Source organism: Corvus kubaryi, unplaced genomic scaffold (assembly GCF_017639235.1).
Source record: "Corvus kubaryi isolate FWS band 111438036 unplaced genomic scaffold, C.kubaryi_AGA036_p1.0 65000, whole genome shotgun sequence".
NCBI classification, from domain to species: domain Eukaryota; kingdom Metazoa; phylum Chordata; class Aves; order Passeriformes; family Corvidae; genus Corvus; species Corvus kubaryi.
Genome location: NW_024581681.1, coordinates 217374 through 245224, shown reverse-complemented (window position 1 = coordinate 245224; position 27851 = coordinate 217374). Strand labels below are relative to the sequence as shown.

General features: G+C 40.2%; 1 protein-coding gene across 3 annotated transcripts in view; it reads left to right on the top strand.

The window, feature by feature from the left end:
* The window catches only part of LOC121672843 (tomoregulin-1-like), a 111491-nt gene that overhangs the window by 77152 nt on the left and 6488 nt on the right, over nt 1-27851 (top strand). For 2 of the 3 annotated variants that reach the window (XM_042045751.1, XM_042045749.1), the window contains exons 4-8: nt 288-314; nt 11260-11356; nt 20763-20911; nt 21793-21858; nt 27143-27266. In XM_042045751.1, the coding sequence (XP_041901685.1) occupies nt 288-314; nt 11260-11356; nt 20763-20911; nt 21793-21858; nt 27143-27266 (463 nt within the window). The remainder of the gene's footprint in view (nt 1-287; nt 315-11259; nt 11357-20762; nt 20912-21792; nt 21859-27142; nt 27267-27851) is intronic. The other variant, XM_042045750.1, reaches the window with a different exon arrangement.

The window sequence follows — 27851 nt, the reverse complement described above, 5'->3', positions numbered from 1 at the left end:
CTAGCAGTTGAAAAGAGGCTAGGAAAGCAATTTAGTTTCAGTATTGAATAATGCTGTTCCTTGAGTAACATCTTGACAGGGAAGAGAGACTCGGGCACAGTGAGTATGGATAGACCATATTAGAGGATGCCAGACCTTATGTGGGATGTTTGTTTTTACAGCCAGCTCATGAAATATAACATCTGTGTCATGTTTTACAGTGACAAGTTCCTGAACAAACAGCTGCTCCTGGAGCAATATTTTCATTTGCTTTCTTGTTTTTTTCTCTCCCTCTGTTTCTTTTTCAGATAATGGCTCTGGGTCAGGAGAAGGAGGTGAGTACCAAACTTTGCTTATATTTGCTTTTGGCCTTTCTTTTTAACTAATGTGTGTCAGTTTTATACACATAATATATACACATGGCTACTGTATACCACATGAATTGTGGGAAAATTATGGCACTTAAAATAAGCTTTAATGTCGCAGTGTTATTGGACCATCTCAGAACAGTACTGGTAGAGGAATAGGTTGTAGTGTGCATTTGACCAATATTGTTGTTTCAGATTTGACCTATATAATTTTTCATTTGTTACCAGCAATATAGTGCAATATTTAGATCCCTATTTCACCTGTATTTCTCTCCAGAAAATGTCCATTCACAATAAATTTCTTACAATGCTTTTCCTTGCATTCATTTCCTTCACGTCTAAAGTATCTAGTTAGTTATTACCTTATGCTTGGTAAAGCTTGTTGCCTAAAATATATAAAAATTGCATTATGATATCTGTTTATATAAAATATTTTACATGTTTATGTTCAAAGCTGTATATTCAAAGAGGGAATGTAGCACAGCTGGTAGTGGTAGAACTGCTCCTATCTTTCAACATATCTTAATCTTCTTCCAAGGATTAAAAAAAGATTATCTTAATTCTGTCTTTGATATTACTAGCAAGAATACATATAGAATGAAAAATGTGAGACACAGATATATACAGACACAGAAAAACTGTTTTGCTTTTAGGCTTTGGTAGTATTAAGAAGGTGTTGCATTTCATACTGATGGCACTGAGTTTTAAAGTACTGTAAATCTTGTATAGTTCTATGAAAATGTGTTTTTGTGGAAAACCATCAATGGCATCACAGTGTAACTAAATGTAACAGCTACCTTTTCAAAAATCAGGAGCTAGCTGCCTCTTTTTTCCTGTATGGAGGTGAAGGGGAGGCATTTCCCTCCCCCTTAATAAGATGCTATCAGTAAATTCCTGGGCTGCTGCTAGGACAGGGCCATTCTCACCTTTGTTTGTTTTGGGGCACTGTCTGAAGGAAAAATTTTCTGCTCAAACATTTCCTCTTCTTACCCCACAGGTGACTTTTCTGGTGCTTCACACTCTTTCCCCAGCTCAGTTTGCTTCTCTTTTCCCCTTTGTTAACAGGAATAACCCAGTTATTCCTGGGTTATTTGTTAACTGGGAATAACCCAGTCTGTTATTCCACTACAGATGCTCCCTGCAAGCTGAGCTTTCTGGCCTTGGTACTGCTATGCAGTTCTTGCAGGAGACAGATGACAGTAATTTAGTTCATGCTTCACTTTTACTTTTATAACAGTTTTAGAAAAATTTGAATGCCGTTGAGATTAGTTGGGTTTGGGTTTTTTCAGCATTTTCCAGATGCATACAAAAATCCCCTTTAAAGTCCCTTGTAATTGTTACTGTGTTGGTTTGGAAGAGATTGGCAGCCAACTGATAGATGTCAGGATTTTTTGGGTAGCTTTATGAGCAGTTTGGAAAAGCATAGGCCAGAACATGCTGTGTTTTGTTGTCTGCTCACTGGAGAGGTGAAAGGTTCACATTCAAATACACTTGTTGCTTGATTTGAGGCAGGAGGCTGAACCCAAATCTACCTGTGGGGATAAGAGAGGCTCAAATGGGTTTCCCTTTGTCATTGCTGTTCTTTTTGTTCTCACTTGAAATGTTCATTGAGCCTGGGACAAAGAGATGGAGAGGAAGGATTCGTGCTATGGAAAGGCTTTGTTAGCTGGGGCTCAGCATGCCAGTGCACTTGAATTATTTATGCAAAATTGAATGCCATAGGCTTAGGAGGTTTGGTGGTCCCTTGATACCCTGCAGAAGTAGTTGGTGTGGGAGGTGGAATATGTAGATTCAGTTCACTTCAGGCATAAAGAATTGAATCTGGTTCCCTTGGCCCCAGGTGAGTTTCTGCACTGCCTGGGTATTGAATTAAGAAGGAACAATGTACCTACTCTGTCCTCCAGCAGTTTTGTGACATTAGCCCTTCTTTTATTGGGGTTTCTTTTGAGTGCCTTTGGGCCAACTGAAATGTTCCTTCTTCTGTTCAGTATGAAAACAGTTGGGTTTAGTTCTCAATTTTAGGTTAAGAAAAAGAAAATTTAAACAATGAGAAATTGAATATCCTGCTTGGCTCTTCTTCCTTTTTTTTAAATACATCGGAGGCTATTTGTGACACAGTGAATTATTCCTGTCCCTGTGCATCTTCCTCGCTGAACTGGGTGTTGAGTAATACTTCTGTGGGACAGTTGGTTAGTCTTCAGCATGTTGAGTCATTTTCTGTGTCTGAAAGCAATCCTTCAAAGGATGGAATCCACTGTTGCTTTGGTTATTGAACTCTGCTCTGGCTGAAAATTCAAGGATACTTTCATATCTGGAATTTGTTTAGGTCCATAATTCAAGTAGCTGTAAAAGTGTGACATGAAATCATTAAAACCCAAAAGGATTTATTGCAATTTAAAGGAATTTAGAATTAAAACCAAACTTCTAGAAGAGTGATGAACATACTGAGGATGGAGATGCATTGTTTAGAATCCAAACAAGAACAAAGGATACGAACCCAGGCAGAGGGTAGAGGTGCTCTACAATGCCCTCCACAGTCCTGCCTCCCTGGTTGTTTCAGCTATGGGACTGTCTGCTGCAGAACTGCATCCTGGCCCAGCCTTCTCCATTTCCTTTTGGCGGAACTCAGGATATACTGAGATATAATAATCACCCATGCCGAAATGTTTAATCTCATACTCTTGGATAAGGGTGCTCCAATGGGAACCTAATTCCCTGGGGAGCCTCTGTGCCCTACCGGTTAGGTACAGCTACTGCTTGGAAGCACAAGGAACCTTCAAGGGAGATGGAAAAATGCAAGGATGAGAGAGAACCAGCAAGCAAGCAAACATACTGGCTTAGAGACTTGTGTTTTCTTCCTAGGATTTGCATTTCCAGATGTTGATCACAGAATCAGTGTTCGCTGTGTTTCTTAAACATGCAATTAGTGTGATTGTGTATGCACCAGTGATGCTTGCACACATGGAATGGATGAGCACAGCTGCTTGTGTGCATTCAGGAAGCATCGCAAGTGCTGTGCAGATGCCCTGCTTGCTTGCTGGTGGATTTTTAAGAAAGTACTGGGAAAGCATCAGAGTTGTGTTTTTCAGTTGCTATAGCTCTGCCTGAGACAGTCTCTACTGCTGAAATAAGCTGTTGGCCTCATGTTTATTTAAGATTTGTGCTACTGATTCACACTGTTCTTTTTCATTATCTGCATTTCATTGCAGAACAATCTCATTAATGATTCTGAGACCTGACTGCATGCAGATTCTCCCTCCTACTCCAAAACTGTATGATGTTAATGCATTCATTTCTACGTTAAGAAAAAAAAAATAGATTTAGAAACAACTCAAAAATCCAGAAAAGTCCTCTTCCTCAAAGTTAGTTTCAGACAATATCTTCCCTTAGAAGTCATCATGTGCTACAAGAAAAAACAACTAAAGACGGTGGAAGTACTGGTTCAGGTTCTCCACAAATCATGTTTACTGCTAAAAAGATACTAGGTTTTAGGAAAAGAATTAAGAGTGGGAGAATTTTTTCAGCATGCCTGAATGAGATGAAGCAATATAATTTTTAAGGATGACACAATTGTCTAGTTGCCCTCTGACATTCTGAATGAGCTAGTTCCATTTCTATGCTCTGTTAGCATTGATTTGTAATAAAATTACCCATTTTTGTAATTTCAGAAGTCTGAAACTTCAATTAACATAATAAAAATTGTAGTTATGAAACCAAGCAGTAGGTCATTTGTGGCAATAGGTATCCCAAGCCACTTCTAAGAAGAATATATGAATGTTAATTCAGAAATGAGAGAAATTTCAAAACCCTCAGTATTCTACCATTATGTTTCACCCCTGCAGAAGGCAATGTCAGAGAGCAGAGACTCAGACTTTAAAGAGTTGCTTAGCTGGGGTCATGGCTGAAGACGGTGGGATCCTTTAAACTTGCATCTAAGATGTGGGCTTCTCTCTCTATTCTCATATGAATCATTCTGCATTTTCCCTGTTCTGAAGAATACAGTCATAAAATTAGGCCCTTTGTTTAATCAATGTTTTGTTAGAGTTTGGGGCAGAACTGGGGAAGGAGCAGGTACAGACTCAGATTTGTGTTCATCTCCGCCTGCTGTAAATTGCAACACTATTTGACCTGCTGGATGTATTTCCACAACTTGTAGATTGGAGCACAAAAAATGATTCTCAGACTGTCACATGTGCATAAAGAGGTAGATTGCCAGCTTACAGCTGTGACTTTGTGATATAGTAAGGCCTTTGCAAGAACGCGTTGAAAACCATCAGCATTTGTTACATACACCATGAAAGAGCTAACAAATGGTAAAGGCTTTTCAAGCCAGCCTCTCAGAAACAAATCACTGTCCTAGAAGAGGCAGGTTCTGTGCTCTAGTAATCAGCCAACAAGGGTGAGATTTCTAAATGTCCTACTATGCCCATAACATTAATTTTTAATCCGTTTTGTTCAGTGTTTGTCTGTGTACCTGAGCAAAATGCCCTTTTGATATTAAAAAAGTTGTAATGGTAGTTAGACAGATGGCACCCAATCATTTCAGCCTTTTCAGCTAAGTAAATAGCATGCTTGCAATACATATAGCTAAGTTAATTATTATGAAAATAATTTGTTTTGAATTTCTAATCCCTCTGAAATTTAATAACTGAAGTATCTTGTGATGAACGTCTAGCAGATTGCATTTAGTAATTAATAAATTGATATACAGTATGTGCTTTTTAGCAGGCTGCCATCTGTTCCTTCCCCTCACTGGGGACAACACTTATCCAGTAATTGTCACACAGTCAGGGTGGAATAAACACATACAATTTAGAGCCTCGAATATTTTCTATTTTAATTTGTAATAGTGCTACTGATTTGTTTTAATGTATTTTAATATGACTTGCGTAAACTTGACGGTGATTAGCACCCTGGATAGGAGGTAGCATCACGTCTTTTACCTATTTAATGGTGTGTGACTTAGAAAGATTTAAGTGCGGGTTCCATCACGTGGCTTGTCACTGAGTATCACTTTAGCTGCAAATAGCCCTATATATTTCTGTCAAGATCCTACTCGATGTAGGTAAAATTAACACTGAAATAAAACAAGCAAGAATTGCTGTTTTTTCAGCAAAGGTTCATAAAGGCAGAGGCGAAGGGCCTGAATGTTCAGGCTTTGTGTTTGTGGAGACTTATTCTAAGTAGGTTTTTCAGGGATGTTGGAGCATGCTTGGAAGGATGCTGGGGCTAGAGGTACATAAAGACAGATTCCTTTTCCCTCTTGCACAGGATAGGTAGCAAATGAGGATGGATTCATCTCATATACCCTGCACTGGTCCTGCAGAAAGGCGTCCAGTGTGTTCATGAAATTGTGGGACACCTCCCTTGGCATCTGGTGACTTTCATGTTCTCTGTTTTCCACCATCATCTAGTCATGCTTAATTTCCCTGGTGCTTACTCTGAAGCTGTTGTGTCTTCCCTTGGAGAAAAAATGAGTTAGCTGCATTTGAAGCAGCGCACTGGAGTGAATGGGTACTCAAGTTCTCCAGCTGGAGGTTTCTGCAGTGTGAAAGCTGATCCAGTCTTGCAATATGCCAGCTTTTCCTACCACTATCCATGGTGTCATATGCACAGAAGCAAACCAGAAGTTCCAGCTCTCAGGTGTGTGAAATACCTATCACCTAACAAGGGCAGTGGTGGTGGGTTCTTACAGTGCGTGTCCTCACGTCCTTTGCTTGTAAGTGTACACATTGTCATTATCATAAGCACTGGGCCAGCCTGTCACCTTGGCTGGGTTGTGATTAGGGAATCAATCTTCAAACTGCCCTCCTCCAGGCACCTCAATTGTAAGTAGACCCAGCATCCTCCTGTTAAGCCTGTAATGCCCCTTCTTGCAAAATCCAATTCCAAAGGCTGGTGCCTTTCCTGAAGCATGCTTGAAGCTGCAGTGTATGGTCCACACTGCACACGGAAAGGATCTTTCAGCCAGGTATAGATGTCTGCTGTGCCAAGCCAGGCTTTGCTTCTAGGCCAGCTGGGTGGTTGGATAAGAGAGCAGGACCTTCCATACTGCCAAATACTGCTTTTGCATACGATCCAGCAGCGTAGTCAAGAGAATTCAAGACATCATTTGCCAAAAATTTGGGAGAGCTAAGAGTAGTGTTGTCTTTAAATGTATACTTACAGCCAAAAAGAGCAGGTTTGCAACTTTTTTTCAAATTATGGGAGCAATCTCCATTTTAACTAAGTGCGTCATTAAAGTTGCCCTAAAAGTTAATGGAATGTAGGATAAGTCACTAAGCTCTGGAATGAATTGCAGTCCTTAATGTGCAGTTCTGTGGACTGTGGTATTTTGAGAGGAATTTCCAGTGCTAGCCCTACTGAGGGAATCACAGGGTAGGGGTTCTTTTGTACTTTGGGCTGCAGAAGAGGATTTGCTGTGGCCCTTCCTATTTTTTCAAAATCTTTTTGAGATTAGTTGATCCCATGGGATACAGTAGAAATGATTATGATCCCAAACCAGGTACGAATTGATTTTCAGAGGGGCTTTTCTAGGCAAAGGAATTCTATCTGTACATGGCTACTGAGGAGTTGCAGCTCCCCCCTCTTCACTGGGAACAGTGATAAATACAAATATACAGCATAGCTCCCTTTCCAAGCCATGCCTTCAGACAAACCTAGCTTCACCTTGACACAGATGGATACTTTTGCTTCAAGCCTGATTGAAAGCCCTCAGCAGAAACCCAGCCACATTACCGTTGTAGGAGCACACAAATGAGTTGCTGAGGGAAGCAATTTACTGCTGCCCAGTTCCTCTAGAGCTGCTGTCCATTGGCAGGCTCCTACCCTGCAGCTCCTAAGATACAGCTGGCCATCTTCTGCAGAGGAATGATGACTCAAGCAGAAGTGTTAGGGAGCACAGCTCAGAGAGACAACTGGGAGTCACTGATCCTTTCTTTGTGCCTTGTTTCTTTTGAAGGACAGAGCATTAATGAGGCGCTGCCCTGAAACATGTAAGGAAGCTGAAAAGAGAGGGAAAATGAGCTTTCACTCAACATCAAATTAATATGTCAAGAACAGGATTAATCAAGATACCAACAAAACCAAGAAGAAGAAATTCTGTAATCATCTATATAGCAATATTAGAAGCTTGCATAATAAACAAGAGGAGCCTGAATTGCTCATTTGGGAGCATATTTTGACCTAATTGTTATTACTGAAACCTGCTGGGAAGATCTGATTGATTGGAATATTAAAATTAATGCCTACAACCTATGTAGGAACAATCAAATGTGGGGGAGAAAGGAGGAGAGAGAGGCAATTTGTCGAGGGATATATTGCCTGTTTGAAGACATTTACACCAGAGAAACATGCTCTCAAATATTAATGGATTAACATATTTTAACAGAGTACCGGTGTACAAGTCTGCTATCAATTCAGGTTGAAAAACAACATTCATCTACTCTTATTGGTGGGAAAAGTTGTTTTCTTGAAGGACTTGCCTTGGCTCCAGCCAGGACAACTATCATTTTGGCAGTAGCCAGGAGGGGACAAGGCCAGGACCAAGAAGTTATGCTGTACCACCTCACATCATCGCTAGGGGCAAGGAAAAGGGATCTTTTTCTGGAAGGAATGGCTCTTTTCTGGTCGAGGCAGCATGGCTGCAGTCCAGTTGAGCTCTGCAGTGAACATTTTGGCTTGTGAATCACTCTCTCTTCTGTGCACTTTTGTTATTAATATTGTTGCTGTTACTATTCTTTTCTTATCTCATTGCTGTTTCCAGTAAATTGTTCTTACTTCAGCCTGTGAGTTTTACCTTTTGTGCCTCCAGTTTGCCACTTCATCCCACCAAAGGGGCAAAGGGGAGGGGAGAGCAGAGGAGCCAGAGAGCAGCACATGGATTGGAGATTCTCGCTGGGGACACTGGATGGGGAGTACCATTCCTAAACCACAACAGGACTTCAGTCTATATTATACACAGCGTCTAATGCTTCTACTATCAAAACATAATGCAGCCAGTAGTGAAAGATGCTTCTGAAAATTGTAGGTGACCTATATACATGAGGTCCAGCAAATTCTGATCAAGAAAAAACCAAAAAGTCACACTTTTTTAAAAACAAACCTAATTTTAAAAGGTAGAGAAAGCAATTTTAGGATGAGGAGAAAAGGAAAGAAAGGGAATTTTACATCAAATAGTATGTAGAAACAATGAACAAGTAGTTATGGGCTATGTTTCTGAAAATAAAAAGGTGTTGGGGCATTCACAGGGAGCAGAACCAGAGCTCAGGAGGAAAAGTGTGTATGTTGCATGTGTGCGTGTGTGTGTGTGGTATGTTACTTCTTTTGCTCCACTGCAAAATTGAAATGCTAGTAGTGCAGCAAAAGGGCCAGTAAAGCATTCTGGTTGCATTTGCAGTCAAGTCAGATAGTATAAATGGGGTATGATGAAATGGTTTCCATGCTAGGGGTACCATAGAAGGATATTAAGAACCAAATGTTGAAGAGGTATTCTGTAACCAGCAGGTCTGCCAGGTTTGCTGCTGAAAGCTTTAAAATGGATGGTAAAGAATTCTTTAGGTTGTTGATGACTTTTTTGTCTCTTTTTCTTCAGTAGAATAATGATAAATAATATACAAATATTTTCAGAACAGCTAAATGTGATGACCAGGCAGCAACAGCCTCTCATTCTGGCACCTATGAGAAGCACAGCAGTGAAATAGAAGGTGGAAAAGTCATCTGAGTACAGAATTAAGTGAGGGAAAAAATATTTAATGCCAGTCACCAGGAGTTCATGGAAAACCTTTACTGAGAAAATTATCTTTTTTTAAACTGATTTTTCCAAGAAAGGCATTTGTACGACAGAACATTTTATGTAAATGTACCACCACAGAGCCGTAACCTTTCTCAGTCAAATGTGGTCTTTAATCTCATACAAGTCTAAGTAACTAGAGAACACAACATCCACATGGTGCACATCTAATGTGCAAAAATACTGCAAATCAATAGATCCTGAAATGTTAAGGAGGCTGTAGAAAATGAGTGTGTTTCTAGAGAATGTTCCTGGCCCCGTGACCCTTTCTACTGGTGATCTGGGAGCAAATCAGTCGGCACTGATTTGGTGTGGATCACAGAGAACAGGTCACTGAGCTAACAGGATGCATAAGCAGGCAGGATTTAATGTCTGAGGACAGTTATCTGTAGCAAGCCCAGGACCTAGCTAATTCTTCCTTGATGTCAGGAATACATCTCTCCTACAGACTGTTGACCCTGAAAAGGACTCATTGGGCAATAAAGTGGATAATAAAGTAAAGATGATTGTCAGTGCAGAAAAACGGTCAAAAAGCAATATGATTGTTGGATGTTTACAGTGAAGAATGTCACAGATGGTATTTGGCTTTGATGACAACTTTTCTGGAACAATACGTCCAGCTCTTGTACCTGTAACTCCAGAAGGTGTCAATTGACAAAGGGCACTGGCAAAGGGTGTCAAGGGTCATAAGAACAGAAAAAGAAGTGGAAATACCATGAATGAAAGCAGTGCCATTTGTTTAAGTTATTCAAACCATAGGGCATAATTTATTGGCATGGAAAAGTGAAATCTGATGCTAAAGGACATTTGCTGAATGTAGGCATAGGAATGTGGTACCTAGAAAGAAGGAGAAATCAAATAAGATGTGCATTTGTAAAGATAAAAGCAGATGACCTCTACTGCAACTTGATAAGAGTGGTGATAGAATTTCTACAGTGTGAATTTTGTTTGATCGGTATTAATCTCTGGAAAATGCACAGCATGCTTTAGACAGAAGGTAGTTTGCAAGTCTCACCTGCACTATTCTTCATGGAAACACATCCCCACAGGTTGGAGGGAGAGATTCCCTTCAGCCAAGATCCAGGGAAATTAGGAAGAGCTGTTGTGGATTTCTTTTTCCTGTTTGTATTTAAAGAACGCAAATTCAGCTGTTTCATTGGTGATGTTTGATTTACTGTTGCTACAGCACATAAAGCTGCTGTGAGGAAAGGAACCACTTTGATCTCTGTCCATCCGGCAGCCTTGTGCAGTCAGCTGTGCACCACCATGATACTGTGATACTTTAAGTGGATCTCGACTCCCTCTGCAGATTTCTGTGGTTCTTTTCCTTCCTTTCAAATACATAGCTCTCCTTCATCACTTTGTTAAAAATCAAAAATAAGAGTGGTTAATGGTACTGAAACAGTAAGAATATAATTTATTTCTCTTTTACTTGGTGAAGACTTTTGATGTCCATGTCAACACTAAAATTAATGTAGATGTTTTTAGGATCAGAATATTTGAGATAATTGATTTTTCTTTTTAGGATACGTAGCATTTCTACCAGTTTCTTGTTAGGATGACTTTTTTCTTTTATTCCTGTAGAACTAGACAGAGTAATCTGGAAAATACACCATGGCATATATGACATATGAGCATAGTCTAATCTCATAGTCAGGAATCAAAAAGGGGAAAAAATGCAAGCATCAACCTTGCATAAGGATATCTACAATTAAAGACTGTCACAGAAAATAGTATTTAAATCCCCAGTACCTAATATTCAAGGACATCAAAAGGGACAGGGTTTATGCATTATCAGTGGCAATTAAGAGTAAATGTGACTGGGACATGTCAGTGCCAGTTATGTGCCTGGTGGAGCGGGAATAAATAAAAATGACTGAAATAAGTATAAAGGAAGAGCCAATCAATGAAGCACTAGCGTTTTCGGGGACACTCTTCTATCAGTGGTACAATCCTGCCAACCTCCAATTGACTGACTTTCAAAAAGGAAGTGCTATTAAGGTTAATAGCTTCAGTACCCGATAGCTTTATGTTGACAGTATTCCTGAAGGCAAATGGATTTGGGTAAGCAAAAACAGAGCTTAATTTGAAAGTCATGCTTTCTATTATTTTCTTTTTCAGAATATGAAGGATCTGGGACAGAAGTTCAGAGAAAACACTCAAAATGTGGAGTTTGCAAATATAGGGCTGAGTGTGATGAAGATGCAGAAAATGTCGGGTATGTAAAGTTTCCCCTAACAATATCACTGAACAAAAGGGAAAAAATATTAAAAGCAAAGTATATTATTATCTGCTTCACTATGTTTATTCTTGCTAACTGAAGCTTTAGTGCTGTTCAGTAATAATGTGTTTGAAATGTGTCTGTAAAGAACAAACCATCTGCAGTTGCAAAGTAGTAGGAGAAAACAACAGGGAGTTTTACTGGAAAGATTTTAGCTAATATTTTTCAAACAAAGCGCCTTGATTTGTTTTATGCTGCCAACAAAACAACCCCAAAACCAAACAGGAATGCAAAATAAATACTGATTATTCAACCCCTGAGCTGTTTTTCTCTATGTTTTCCTTGTTCATAAAGTGTTACAGGCAGTTATTTTCATCAGTGCAAAGCTTGGACCTAAACACAAAGTTGAACTGGGGAATTGAGCCAGTCACTTCTTCTAAACTCACTGTGGCATTTGATATCTTAGATGCACCCGGGGGAAAATGAATGAAAAATATTAATTATTGTCAAAGTTCAAAGCAAATTATCAAGAAACAAGAAGCTTTTAAAGACAATCCATAATGCAGAAGCAGATGCACCAAATTTCCTCACTCAAGGTGGTTGGTTATTTTATACTCCGGCTGTCCAGGCTCTGGGTGGCTCTCAGAAAGGGGGGAAATACCATGAAGGAAAGGGCTTCTTCAGACAGTCCCATGAGGCTTTAAGGGGTTTTTAGGGAGTCAGAAGAAGTCCCATCTGTTGATGGTGTTTTGTTTCCCAGCAGCCTTTGTCTTGGCAGTGGCCACCAGTATGGAATAAGCTTTGCTGGAGTCTGGGCTGGTGGCAGGTACTGGGGTTACAGCTACAGACACAGCGCATGAAGGTGTTTGAGAGACTTGCAAATGGTACATTTTTGTGTTCACAGAGGGAACAACATCTCAGAACAACACTGTTTGAACATCACTAATCAGAGAAAACATCACTCTCCTTTCTCTTGTCTTCCAGCTGGAATCCATTTAATGTTGAAATATGTCTTAATTGCACAAGGTTTTATTACAGGATATCAGCATGAACACATCTCAGGCAGTAAAGCAGCTTAGCACTAATATTCAAGATGTGCATTCAAGATTAAATCATAGAATACAAGGGAAAGCAAAATAGTAATAGTGCCCATGAATACTAGCATGATACTTCACCTTTCATAAAATACCATAGTCCTAAAGTAGGCTTGCTCTTTCCAGGAGAGAAACAAATGCCCTAGAGCTGTTTTCTGTAATACTAATAATTTTTTGGAATATTGCCTTGGTCTGCTTCATTTATGACTGAAAAGATGGTATAGATGATATATATATATGTTGTTATATGCACTGAGATGTTCTTTTGGCTTTGAAAAATAAATCCCGAAGCAGTCAACCTCAGTAAGAGCTTGCCTAGTCTTTCTGCACTTGTAGAGCTGGCATTCCTCCAGCTATATAGTATCTATAAGAAAATTAGGAAAAAGCTGAGGAGAGCGGAAGATTTATTCCCTACATCCCACTCATACAAAATGAAATCAGGCTCCTGCTTCTTGACAACAGACAGAGAGTGCTCTTTTGCCTCTAAGATTTCTTTAATTAGTCCTCATTAAAAAAAAATTGGAAACAAAAACTTTTATGTAGAAAATGCTCAAAAGTTAGAAAATATTCCCATGTACATTATTTGCAATTTATTGGATAATATTTTTCAATTCTATATAAAAATTTAATATAATTTAATTTTTTCCCAGTACCTTTGACCATTAAAACAAGCTTCAGTGATATTCACTGTTTAAACATAGATAAATCAGGCTCTGTTAACTCAGATTGCCTCCACAAGGTTGATTTTGACAAGCCACATAGCAAGTCACAAACTTGTTAAAGTAGAATATAGGAGTTGGCATATTTTTTTTCCTAAAATCAAAACAGTTAATTACCTGGCAGAAACAAGATAGGATTGAAATCTTCTGTTTGGGAAACTTTAGTAGAGCACCCCTTACATCTAATTTTTACTGATTTTTACATCTAATTTTTATTCTCTTTCCTGCTGTGTTTCAGTGTAGGTTTTGACATCATAAACTTATATCATGACATATAAAGTTATTGGCAGCACAAGTATCTTTCATTAGACTTGTATAAACATTGCTGGTCTGAATTATCATTTAATTCTAATTTGCACTAGATTACCGATACAATCCCTAATTCTACCAAATCACAAAACACCCTAATTTCATGAAAACATTGTTTTGATTTTCCTTTTTAAGACATGAGAATGGCCACTGGAACTGTGAATAGTGTGGTAATGTCTACTGAACCACAAACAAAAAATACAGTTAGTTCTGTTCAAGTAGGTTTCTTAGGCCTGGACAGCCCTTGCTTGCACCTTGTGATGTTAAGACACTTAATAGAGCGATCCACATGATTACAGGTGGCATTTAAGGAGAATTTTGCTCCATGATAGTAACTGGATGAGTTAGCTGAACTGTCCCCTAATGTTTAGTAGATAATCTCAAGCCATATTCATGATACACACAGTAAACACTTGCTCTTGATATACCCTGGAGAATCCAGACTTTTTCTTAGCACACACGGGGCTTTTCAGTTCTACTGGTTACTAATGAGATAAACAGATCATCCTATCAGTATACAAATACAGGATGTCTAGAGGGTCTGGGCTCCTGCCCTGCACTGCACCTGCAACTCATCCATGTGAGCTCAAGGGCTTCTCCAGGAGAGCTCTGACCATCTCCATGAAGAAAAATTTGACATCTGGGCACATCTGTTCAAGGGCTGAGCTCTTCTCACTTTGAAGAACGATTTCCTTGTGTTCAAACAGAATTTCTCTCCTTGCTACTTGCAGCAATCTTTCACTCCTCTTCATGCACCTCTGAGAAGAGCCTCTCTCTCATCTTCTTGAGAACCCCTCTTGGATTGTTGGTGACAGTAGTCACTTCTTTAGTCTTCTCTTCTCCGGGCTGAAGAGGTGCGGTGCCCCCAGCCATTCCTCACACAGCCCATGCTCTGTCCCTCTTCCCATCGCAGTGCCTCACTGCTGCAGCCTCTCCAGTTTCTCAGAGTATTTGCTGTTACTGGGGGGTCCCAAAACAGGACAGAGTGCTTCACATGGGACCTCATGAGTGCTGAATAGAGGATAAGAGTCACTTCCCTTGCTCTGTTGGTGACCATCCTGTGATGCAGCCCCCCAGCCTGCTGCTCCCCTGGGCCCTCAGGTCCTTTTCTGCAGAGCTGCTTCCCTGCCAGTCCACCCACCATCTGCCCTGTGGCAGTCCTGTCATCTTCAGACCTCTGGAGGTTCCTCCATCTCATCAGGGCCCCACTTAACTGGTCATCTTTTTTTTTTTTAATTTTGTCTTTGGTAAGGAAATCATTAACTTAAAAACAGCCTCACTGTAAAAATTCAGATTTATCATGTTCTCAGTTTTACCTATTTTTTTTAACAGATGAAGTATGGAAATGAGATTCGGAGCACATTCAGTCTTTTTTTTTTAATAAGTGTACTATCCTGTCAAAGATATGTTTTGACTTATAATGTAGATTTTCAAGAAAGATTGACAGCTGATCCCCAAGTAGACCTTTTGAGATTAACATTTTATGAGATATACTTTGGAAAGCAAAGGTGCCTTGGAAATATATAGATTCAACTGGCCTACATTTACATAGTGTCTGTTTTCACAAAGGCCAAACCAGAATTTCAGAAGTCTCAGTAATAACAATTAGAAATGCCAGTGTGGACATTTCAAAGTTCTAGTCTCTGCCTCGTCCATATAATTTGTCCTCCAGGGAAAGATTTGGCCTGTTTGAAGTCCAGCATGCAGGTTTATACTTCCTTCTTTTGACCACTTTTTCACTCATTTACCAACCTTTTGGTTTTTAACTAACTTTTTAGAGTATGATATTGAGTGTAGGTATTCATAAGGAAGGATATCTAAATCCTGTGTAAATGCAATTCACAGCTTTCTGATCCAACAGGAAAAAAAAATCCTAAATATTTGTGTACAAAACAAACCATTCAGACAATAAAGAAAATCAGCCTAAACAAGGGATTTACAACTGTGTCATGAGATTATGAATTATGAAAACCTAGGCTACAGGATATTCTGAAATGAGAGGAATAACATAGTGGTCTTTTCCCTATTAAGAAATTGAATAAAGCCTAGATGGATAATAATCCAGGTCTGGTTTTTTAATGTATATTTTTAATGATCTTTGCAGCAGTATGTGCCAAACCTTTGAAGGTTCCTGTTATTTGAGGATGGAGGGAGGGTTAGGCTGCTCTTGAGAGAGCAAACATCAGTTCACCATGTATGCTGTGAGAAGCTCACTGCAGGTAAAGACTAAATTTCTACAGTGGTCAGAGAGAGCCATGCCATGAAAATGAAAAAGGGAATGTAGGGATGTCTGGAAAGTAGCTGAAGCTTATGGTATTCAAAGGGTGTTCTGAATTGCTGGGCAGAAGTAAAGACAGAGTGTTAAAGCTGGGCACAGAGAAGCTTTGTAGAATCAAATTCTACTTCTCTTGTGCTATAAAGGGATTTTAAAAAATACACAAAAAACCTGATGAAGATCCAACTCTAGTCAAATGGATAGAAAAATCACTTTGAAATCCAGATTTTCTTAGTTCTGCTTTCATCTGGGAAGAATTGCACACAAGAGAAGAAGCATCAAATGAAAAGTAATCCTTCATTTGGCATGGTTATATTCTTACCTGCAATTGCAGCACCCCTGCTATTTCAATTCACCTAAATTTATTCTATCAAGCATACCCTTATCCATCTGTGTGCATTTCACACGCTTTGTTTTACTCTAGTGCTTCCATTTTACATCTCTAAGCAGATGTGCCAATGAATTGGTGAGTACCTGAGAACGCCTCCTGTTGTCAGCTACTGGGAAGGGGTAGCCAGCAGCACCCCCTGTGAGGCCAGGCCAGAAAAATACATTTGTGAGCAAATCCCAGGTGGTCAGAAATGCAGCAGCCTGATCTGTTGGTTGGAAATGCCCGGCTCTCCCAGTAGCCAAGCCCACTCCACAAGTCAGTCATGCTTTTCCCTTCCTTTTGTTTCCTCTCTGTTCTTTGAACCTACCAGGGTTTTTAAGCACACAGAACTTCCAACAGACCACATACACCTTGAAGCCTGAAAACAAAAGGGAGCCTTGAAATGTGTTCTGATCTCTGGGGATCTAATTAATTTACTAATAGCAGCAAGTGCTCTTACAGCCTGAGCTTGTCACTTCATTTTACTAAGCACACTTTCTTTGTTACACCTAGTAGCCCCAAAAAAATGAGTTGTACATCCTCATTTCTTGCTTATTAAAACCACCCAAAAAAATCTGTTTGGTTTAATTATATCACTTTGTACTTTCTTGAAATTCAAATGCTTTTCTGTTTAACTAATGGTGTTAATGAATGATATGCATGCAACTTCTAAAAGCACATTTCACAACAAGCTGGTGCCTTTTTTCTTAAGGTGTCAGCTCTCTGATGACAGGTGACAAAATTCAGGGATCTTTTCTGTATACCCTAGTACAGCAGGAAAACATCTGAATATATCCTGTTGACTTTCCCAGTCGAAGAGAGAGAAAAGATCTGTTGAGGACTTTAAGCAGCAACCTCCTCCAGCAAGACATCAATGTGGAGCATTAACTACCTATTTAAATCCTTTTGGTTAAAACCAATAAGAAGGTTACAGTGGAAAAAAAATGTCTGTAGGGCTCTCACTCCTTTTATTCCAGTGTGGCTTTTACAGCAATCTTTTCCAGCAAAAATTTGAAGCACTCATTCACTTCTTTCTGGTATGAAGCATCAAGCACATTCAAGATGTCCTTAATACACAATTCTGTTAAGTGGGTTTCCCTTAAGTGACTAACTCTTTTCTTTTGAATTTTACAGTTAAGGTTCACTCTCTTCCTGGGTGCCACTCTTGTGCTTCTCCCAGGTGTCCCTGCACCCCCTTCATGATCTCAAGTATGTCCTGCCCTGCCTTTATGAGCAGCTCTCTGCATTGTCCTTTTGTTCTCTCCGTGCTCTCTGCCCAGTAGGAGAGAGACTTCAGGGAAAGATTATAATGCGGGACTGCACTTTTGTGTTCAGTTTCAGTCTTAGTTGTGAAGGTAAACAAAGCCTATAATTCATGGTGCCTCTTACAGGTTTTCCTGCCTGCAAAGGCCTCTGATAAGATTTTTGCCCTTTAAGCTTTTTTTTTTTGCTACCACTTTTAGCTCATTCTCACTGTCTGCTGTGTCTTCTCACATATTTTGTGTGCCTCTTGTATGGTCTGTGGCATGGTTCAGACCTATGGGCTGTGCTTGGCAGCCTTGAGCTTTGACTTCTTCCTGGCTTTGGCTCCCAAACTGGCTGATGAGGGGAGTTGGCTTCCATCAAGCAGCTGGATTTCCTGTCATCTCAGTACCAAGCTATTGTTTGCCCTCTTTAGCTCTCTGACTTCAGGATATAGCATATTTTCAGTATTTCATAGTGGGTTTGTTGGCTAATCTTCCAATACTTTCCTGAGCTGCCCTTCTTCAGTCTGTGGTGGTACTGTCCTCTCACAGGGACCCAGGCTCCAGTTTGAAGTGTTTGATGTGCAACATCAGAGCAGCAACTTGCTGTCCCACAGTTTTACCTTCACAAACACTGAGCAGTTAAAAACAACATTCTTTTCATGTTTTCTGTCAACAGCAGCACTTCCCATATGTCACAACTCTCATCTCACGATTTGGCACTTGCCGCAGTCCCGAATGTATTTTTGGTCTAGTGTAAACTGTCTTTGAGCAAGAACAAATTCACTGCACCCTATGCAGACTCTCTGATGAGTGCAGGTTTCTAACATGTGCTCCTGGCTCCCTCTCTGCCACACTACTGCATCTGTGGAGGCCTTGTCCCTTCAGAGCATTACACCCAAGCCGTGTCTTCACCTGAACTTATTCCCTTTCAGCCCTCTGGAAGGCTTCAGAGGTTTATGTTGGAATAAGTGTTTCAATCTTTTTAAAGTACATCAGGCCAACTATTAATTATGCCACAGTGTAGTTAAACCACCTGCTTTTACATGGCAGACAGCTCTGTGAAGTAACCAGTAACTAACTGGCTGGGGAAGGTTGGAAGTACAACTTGGCATCATGGTCATAGGCAAAGAAGTCACTAATGGCACCAGACAGATAATCAGATACATGTGGAGGGGGTCAACATCTGAAATTTCTGTACATTAAAGAGATGGCTAGAGGTAAGACTGAGACTGTTGATCAGAAAACCATGGTCAGGAATTCATAACCACCCCTAATGTAAGCATTTGAGAATTCTGAAAAAGTAAGCATTTAATATTAGATGTTAAATCTAAACACAGAAAAGCAGGAAACATAAGCAGTTTCCAAGCAGTTTCAACGCTAGCCTGTAACGTCACCATGAGGAAGAAAAAAGTATTTTCAAAACTCACCTTATTTGTCACCAGGACTGACAAAACCCAGCCATAACCATAATGCTACAGACATTGGATGGTGACTACAGACAGATTTAAGGGTGAGCAAAGGTATCTGTCTGTGCACAGACAGTGTCATGCAAATGAGGACCAGCTCTCTGCTAGTTTGTGTCAATAAGTATGCAAAACTGCTGAGCTATGAGCCTTTTATTTGTATGTAGTAAATCCTAATAAACCCCTTATTAGTCCTAACATCATGTGGGAGCATGTAAACAAAATAGTATTTCCATCCTGGTTCTAAAGTTTACAACCATCACCAATTCTAGTAAGAAAAATTATGTGTTCATCATATTGATATTTAGAGGCTTCATCAGTACTCGGAGGTAGGTCCCTAAGATGTGTAGAGACTCATTCCTGGGGCAGTTTTTCACTGTCAGCAGGTGCACTTAAAACCCTGTTTGCACTAGAGATGTTCTAGAAGCAATCTGAAGTTCATAGGCATGAAAAATTACCTGCAAAATTAGCATATTTAAATTAAGCAAAAAAAGATGCTCATGGAAGAAGAGGAAGAGAGAAAAGTATGCTGGCCATTTTCAGTGTTTCTGCAGCACGGAATTGGGTTCTGCTGCAAGATTTGTTACTGGCCTGAGGCCTACCTACATCTCTTTAATAGTTTAATTTTATCTGGAACAGTGGGAAAGAACATAAAAAACCTGGTAAGTTGGTAGCTTGGACATTTTTCCCCATCTTGTGACTTACAAGACTGAATCAAGATGAATCTAGTGGTAACTCCTGACGGTCAGACCATGTGCCTGCCCCCTGTAGAGCTTTCTGGCAAGGAGAGGACCTTGTGCCCACTGCCACCTTCTCAGAAGGTGCAGAGTGGCCCTTCCCACATTCACAACATCAGGAGGAGCATGACTGAGAGCTGGACATGGTGGCCACCTTGTCCTCCCCCTCATTCTGCAGCCACATTTCTTATTTACCCCATCCCAAAAGTGGAGGGAAGCTTGTAGAGTGATGTGAAACATACACAGAAACTTTGATTCAAAATAGAAATGAATAGAATAGAATAGAATAGAATAGAATAGAATAGAATAGAATACAATGAAGAAACCAGAATATTGATTAAAATAGTAAGGGGGTGTGGGGCTTGGAAAGTTGGAAAGTTTTCCTATGCAATTCACAAGTGTAAAATCTCAGGACTTTTTTCTGGGGCTACAAATGTATCTAAACATGAACAGGTCATAGCCCTGTCTGAGTCTGGGGTTGTCCTACCTTTGTGTAGTTACGAACCAGCTACACACTAGGTCTTCATTTTTCCCACTTTCATTTCACAATCCCTAGCTGCAAATTGTTTGGAAAATGATTCATCCTAAACAACCAAAATGTTAATGGGATGCAATATGAAATAATTCAGATTGCATAATCCCATTTTAAATGCAACATAATAGACCTATTGTTAACGTTCAAAGGAATGAATGAAAGTCTTGCTGAAATGACACAGTTAACCAAGCATATTGAGTCTAAACAGCCTTTGAAATAGAGCTGCTTCTATTGCCTAACAGAAAAGGGAGTCCTGTTTGTTTTCTCTCTCAAGGATCTTGACTCTAAAAAGAGTAGAATATTCTTCTGGTTTTGTTCACACTAGAGAACAAACACTACATACTGGTATATTAATGTAGTAAATCTTCCTAGTAATGTGTTTCCAATTTTCAGGTGTATTCCATGAGATTGATATCAGAGTAAAACTACAAGAAACATTAATACATTATTGAAAAGCACACTGAAGCATCTATTCAAAATTTTGTACATTCTGCTTGGAAGCCTGAGATGTCAATGGCTTCTTCAGCATCCTCATGCAGCATGCTCTCCCCTCCTGGCATTGGTGTATGAGCTCGTGTTTACTTAGGACTTAACATGACTTAATTTTTGTTTGCTGGACATCAATTTTGTTTTGCTGTGTGCTTCAATTAACAGGTGTGTATGTAACATAGACTGCAGTGGATACAGTTTTAATCCTGTATGTGCTTCTGATGGAAGTTCCTATAACAATCCATGCTTTGTCAGAGAGGCGTCATGTCTGAGGCAAGAGCAGATTGACATCAGGCATCTTGGGCATTGTTCAGGTAGGATTAATTTTGGTTTTCTGGTAAATGTAAATTCTGACATAATGGGGCTTGGTAGAGCTTCCCCTTTTCCATTTTTGGTCAGAAGTCAATGATGCAGTTATCAGTGAACTCACCACCTGTAGTTTTGAGTTCCCGATGCTACACACATAGTGCTGTGTTTACATTACCTTTCTCTGGCTGCTGTTACCTGGAAAGACAGGAAAAGCTCTTGGGAAAATCTAAGCAATAATCCAACAGTTCTTACATGAGGGAATGGTAGGAGAACAGAAGGAATATGCCTGTGTGGGAAATCTTCCCTCTTGTTGCTGTGGGCAGTAAAATGTGCTTCCAAGGTGTGCCAAGTTGGGCCTCGATTGCACAAACTTTGATCCATTAATCTTAAGGGTCTTTTCCAACCTAAGTGATTCTATAATTTCCTTTCCATTCCTTGTTGGAATGGTCCACTGAAGCCCTCTGTCTATTGCTTTGTAGCTGATCATGTCTGTAACCTTTCAGCTTTGGGGGCTTGCAGTTAGGACTTTCACGTGGAATAACAGCTTTCCACCAACTCTTTGCCAGTTACATCTAGATCTGTAACTTGGGCAGTTCCAACACCAAAACAGACTGTCACCAAAATGACCTAGGTCCATACCACAGTGAAGTTTTTAGTTAAAAACCTACAGCTTGAGTTGTGCCAGGTGTTGGTCTGGACACCAGGGTTACTGACCAGATGTGATACCAACCTGGTTGTATGGGAGGAACAATGTGGGAGTGTGTCCAGTTTTACTACAACTTAAAATAATTCTTTGAATATTTTTCTGGCTTATCAGTGATGCACACGCAGTGGTCTGGAAAATATCCTTTCCTAATAAGTAACCATGCATGTATTTATCACCTAGAAACAGATGACACAAATGCAGTCGGAAAGAAAGATGATGGCATGCAGTATCGGCCAGAAGTGAAAGGTACGGTGCAGACTTTGTGCTTTTTGGTTATGGTTTACAAGATGACAAAATAGAGCACACAAGTCCTTCTAGTCTGCCTTACAGCTTTGATTCCTGTAACCAAGACAGACCTGTGAACAGCTTCTTCCTTAGAGCGTGTTGTGAGGCTAGCAGGAAGATGTGCGTGATTTGTAAGTTTTGCCTGCTGTATTCCTCTAAGATGCCCAGCTGCTCAGTACCCTGTGCAGTGGCCACAGGACTGGACTCCCTCCAAGTGCTGTGAAAATGACTTTGCTGGAAGACACCAAGCTGTGACTTTCCTGATGAAATAACATAGCACAAGCCTCCCTGCCATGATCCCATCTTTTCTGTTAACTTCCGAAAAAAATGGATGAGCCTGTATTTGTTAGGTTGTTTTAAAATATTTTCAGTAACATGATACGCTGAATCACATTGATTGAAAATGTTTCACCGACATGAACCTTACCTTACCTTTTAATAACCTTTAATGTCTCAACTTTTTCTTCATCCCGGCTAGTCAGATGATCATACACATCAAGTATCACTCCAATGCTTTCTTTAGACCTCCTATGGCTAGTAATGCACTTGAAAAAGCCCTTCTTGTTATCTTACACAACACTGGCCATTCAGTTCTAAATGAGCTTTGGCCTTTTGTGTCTTCTCCCTGTACATACGAACCACCGCTATGTACTCTTCCTGTGAAGCCTGACCTCCCTTCCAGTGACCATACAAATTCTCTTTCCTCTTGACTTCCAAAAAGAGTTCCCTGTTTGGTCAAGCTGGTCTTCCGCCCCACTTGCTTGACTTACAATGCAGCAGAATTACAATGCAGCAATGCTCCTGTGCTTCTAAATGGCGCTTCTTAGAACTTGACCAGCGCTCATGGACACCTACAAAGCACATTGCAGGGTACTCTGCTAAATAGCTCCATGAACAGCTTAAAGGTTTTTCTGCTCAAGTCCAAGGGTAGCAACTCTGGTGTCCTTTTTTTCTCATTGCGCTGAAGGCTCAACCATTAAACTCAACCATTTCATGATCACTATGGCTGAGACAGACACATACAATTACATCCCCCCATGAGTCCTCTATTCACAAGTAGCAAGCCTAGGAGGGCTTTCCTCACTGAGTACTTCTGACAAGAAGTTATTATCTCCTACAAATGTCAAGAAAGTCCTGTTCATCACAGCAATATTATATTCCCAGGTGATGTCTGGGAAGTTAAAAATCTCCCATAAGGACAAGGGCTAGCAATCCAGAAATTTCTCATAATTGCTTATATCCTGGCTGGGCACTCAGTAGTAGACATCTACAACCACATCTCCTTGTTTTCCATCCCTCTAGCCCTCACCCAGAGGCTCTCAACCACATCAGCACTAACTGTAAGTGCTGTACAATCACTTCTTCCTTACATAAAACATGACACTTCCAACTTGTCTGCCCTGCCTGTCGCTCCTGAACAGCCTGTAGCCCTCCATCTCAACACTCCACTTGTGGATTCACTTTACCAAGTCATGCAAATACCAGTGATATCATAGCTCTGGGAGCTGACCAGTGCTTCCAGTTCATCCTGTTTTATTCTCATACTGTCTGAGTTGGTGTTCAAGAATTTCAAATGTGCTCCTGAGCTCTCCATGCTCCCAGGAGCAGCATAAGTGTTCCTACTAGCACGTGCTACCCTCAGGTGATGCTGTGACAACCTGTGCCTTACCTACTGCAGTGCTGTTGGCATCCCCTTCCCCCATCAATTCTAGCTTAAAGCCCTCTCCGTCAGTCCTGCCAGCTTACTGCCAAAAAGTCCTTTTACCCTTCAGGACAGGTGGGTCCCATCAGGCCCCAGCATACCTTTTGTCTCAAAGTCTCTTCCATAATTTAAAACCCCAATGTTTTGGTGTAAACACCAGTCCCAGAGCAAGGTATTGATATCCTGGGCTCTCCTGTTTGTTTCAAGTTTCTCCTTATTATAGGAAGGATTGAAGGGAAACACTGTCTCTGTGTCACCAAATTTTTTTAGCATTGTCCCCAGGGCTTCTGAAATCTCATTTGATTGACCTCAGACTTTTTGTTGCTACATCATCATTAGTAGCCACGTGAAAGAGCAGGAGTGGGTAGTAGTCTGAAGGTTGCAATAACCTCTTCAGTCTTGTAGGGACATCTCTAATTCAGGTCCCAGGGAGGAAGAAAACTTCCCTGAAAAGAGAATCCAGTCTGCAAATGGGTGCTTCTATTCCACACAGGAAGGAATCACAAATGAACCTAACTCACTGTTCTTTCTCCTCAGTGCTGGTCTTGATGCAGGTTTTGTTGCAAGGGGTTTGTACCTTCTCTGTTAGCTCTGGTCTTAAGTTTTTCTGTCATTATACTTGTTTTGCACTCCCATGGCTTCTCTGAGTAAAGCCATCCCACCATGGCTTTCAACATTCCTTGTGTTCCTCTTGAAAAGTCATTCAGTGCCAAAAATCTTCATATATTTTTCTCTTTTCACAAATTCTCTTATTTTCACTGCATATGATGTACCAGTTGGAGTGATTTAATGTCAATTTTCACTTACATTATGAAGGTATAAAAGGCACCAAATGCAATATACATCTTATTATGTAAGGTAATGAAACACCACTTTCAGTTCCCATTCCAAAGAGGTAACAGCCTTTTACTCATTGCATGTAAACTACCCTTGAAGTCTAGTTAGTGGAAAAAACCATTGTATATAATTATTATTATTGATGAGTATGGCTCGTCCGGTCTCACATTCAGCAAATGATGTGCATGAAGGGAGTATGCTTCATGAAAAAAAGTTGTTTTGAAAATTTTTAATGCAGTGCTCAGGAGTCTTTTGATAGTGAAAGCCTGAAGTGAACTTCTGTGAATTGCTTTTTTTCTTCCAGGTTAAGAGAACAGTCCACACTCCCTCCTGTTTGCTTTTGCTTTCAGTTCCTGTGAGTTACTTTTGTTAAACCCTGTTCTCTGAATGGATATCTTTTAGTCTCTAGAACCATGAGGGTCTCCTCCTGCAGTGCAGATGGCTACCTAAAGTTACATCAGAAAAGTCTCTCTTACCAGATTCAGCTGGCTTGGTGGTTTTCTTTTACCATGAGCATCAGGGTTTCAGTTTTTATGCATGACTCTTCCTCCTGGTGAAGTATTTGAACTCCTATATCCAGTCACTCTTTCAAGGTTCCTACACCAGTTAGATATTTCACTTTGGAGATCTGAAGCAGTCTAGCAGGTCTTTGATTAAAAATGCATTCCTGTCAATAGGGGGTAAATGTCTGTTTTACACTAGGAATCATCTCCTGCATTTAACATCTTGTTGCTTAATATAAATTTTGCCTCTGACCTGTGTGTGGCTGTCCGGCCACTTTTCAGGGGATGCCCCTTTCAGTTTTCCACTGGGCCTCACATTCTGTGTCAGTACATGTATTAAAACCAGATACAGTGCAGCTCTCTAAACATACTAATATAATTGTCTGTAGGTCATTACAAGCCTTTGACTGGGACCTGATATGACAGTAATTAAATTCTTGGAGAAGGAGGGAGACAATAGTTTTGGGATGAGACATCCCCACCTTTCTCCTCTTAGACATGTTGTGACATAGTCTATTCCATCAGTTCAGTGGTGGACACATTATCAGTATTAATCAACGTTCTTCTCTTGTATCAATATTTCTTTGTTTTCAAAACATAGTCTGAATCAAGAGATTTCCTTATATCTAAAAGCTCTAATAGATGGTTGGGCTTTTTTTCCCCAGAACCTAATTAAAACACATTCCAGACATTTTCAGGAAAAACCTAAAACAGCAGCATATCTCTTTTTTTGTCTGGTATAAATACATTCACTTTCTTGCTGGTGTTATTCCAAATATCTGCAATTGTATAAGAGATTTCTTCTTCACACTCCCTTTTGCTTTCTAGTCTCTTATTTGTGAAGCTATAATCTATTGCCATGGAAATGAACACAATTCCAGAATTACGCTCACATCTTAAGATCCCTGCTCTTCAGAGAAGTTCATTGTGAAATACCAACTTCTGTGTTGAGGGCTATTTTACCAAAAAAATTTGGGGGGAAAAATGGTTGAAAATGAGCACAGCTTTGGATAATTTTGGTAACATGACAGAAGCATGAAAGATGTTGGGTCAGGAGGGACTGCCTTCCTGGGCTGACACAGACAGCAACTAAGTGCCCACCAGTCGCTTGCTCCATCCCAGCTTCCCCCAGGGAGATGGAGGAGAGAATCAAGAAAGCACATGTGAGAAAAACTCATTGGTCAAGCTTAAGGCACTTTTAAGAAGCAAAGGGGGGTAAAAAAGAGAAGAAAACCAAGTGTTGCAAAATCTGTTACTTGCAGCAGACCGATGACCAGCCAGTTGCTGAGCAACTGCCACCTTGGAAATACCAAAACTGTTGTTTTTATTGCTGAGCATGATTTCATAAGGTATGGGATATCCCATATTGGTCAGTTTGGGTCAGCTGTCCTGGCTGTGTCCCCTCCCAGGCTCTTGCCCACTCCCAGTCTTCTTTCTTGCTGAGGGGAGAAGCAGAGTGAGGAGCAGAGGAAGTCTTGATGCTGTGCAAGCTCCTGTCAGCAACAGCCAAAACAATGGTGTGTTACCAGTACTATTTCAGCCAGAAATCTTCACAGCACTCCATCAGCTGCTGTGAAGGAGGTTAACTCCATCCCAGCCAAAACCAGCACACTTCCCAAAGGAATGGGTATTTTAAACACATTTCGATATTTTTTGAGTTCTCTCTCCATAAAATATTTCTCTGAGGAAGACTGCTATTGAAGTGTGTTTGATTTCAGCTTTAACCACCAGTGGTACCAATCAGATCTGGGCTGTATCAAGCAGTTTTCTACCCAGTAATCATAAAATGTGGTTCAGCGTTTTTCGAATCCTTTTTGGAGGGTTTTTTTCCATCTGTTTACACATGGGAGAGAGCTCTCTGTATCTATGTATTATCTATGTATTAGCTCTTTGCCCCAGTGCCACTGACAAAGCTTCTGCTGATCTTCCTGCTTTGGTTTGTTTCTGTCATGATCACTTTTCTCCTTTTTGAGAAACCTGATATAAAAAGCATATCTAGATGTCTCTGAGGATCATTTTCCAGTGCAGTACATTCTAGCAAATCTCTGTAGGTGCCTCTGAAACTTCACCATTAAGCCTCTGCTTTATCATTCTCTATTCCTTTATTTACTGCAAATTTTTAAGGATATACTATTCTTGGTTGAGAGTTTTTAATTAACATCATAGAGACATGTATAATTGTTTATGTCTATTTCTTTTCAAGACGCCAGTGATCAAAGAGAAGACATTTACATTGGAAACCACATACCTTGTTCAGAAAGCTTCAATGGTTACTGTATACATGGAAAATGTGAATTCATTTATTCCACTCAGAAGGCTTCCTGCCGGTAAGTCCTTCACGTCTCCAAAATGTGATTGAAATCACTGTAAAGTTTAATCAAAATGCTCTCTAGACATAATGACAGGGTGTAGCACTATGTGATACCTAAGCAGTGGCACAGGAGTTGTATCCCTGTGCTGTGGGCAGCACCCAGCTGCTCCAGTCCAGAGGGAGAGTGTTCAGAGGAGGGGCTTGGTCAGTCAGGGAGTTCAGAACCTGAATCCCTCTGAGGAGTGTATCCTCAGTGTTGTCCTCTTATTTTCAGCTGCTAAATCATATCCAGAGCTAAAAAAACAAACAGAAACAGAAAAAAGGCCTTTGCCTTGCCTGTATCCCTGTTCTTTCCCCGTTGACCTCTCAGCCTGTTATTACACTATCTGTACATTTTATTCTTCCTGTCGTAAACTCTCTCTAGAGAATCAATATCTTATTTTTAACACTTATTGCCATTTTTCACAGTAATAGGCATCATCTAGAGAATATAAATTGCAAAATATTCTTTAGCCCACACCGTTTGTCTACAGTGTAAACTAGCAATTCAGTACACTGAGTATTAAGCCCCTCAGTGTTTCCCAGGATATATGAATATTCC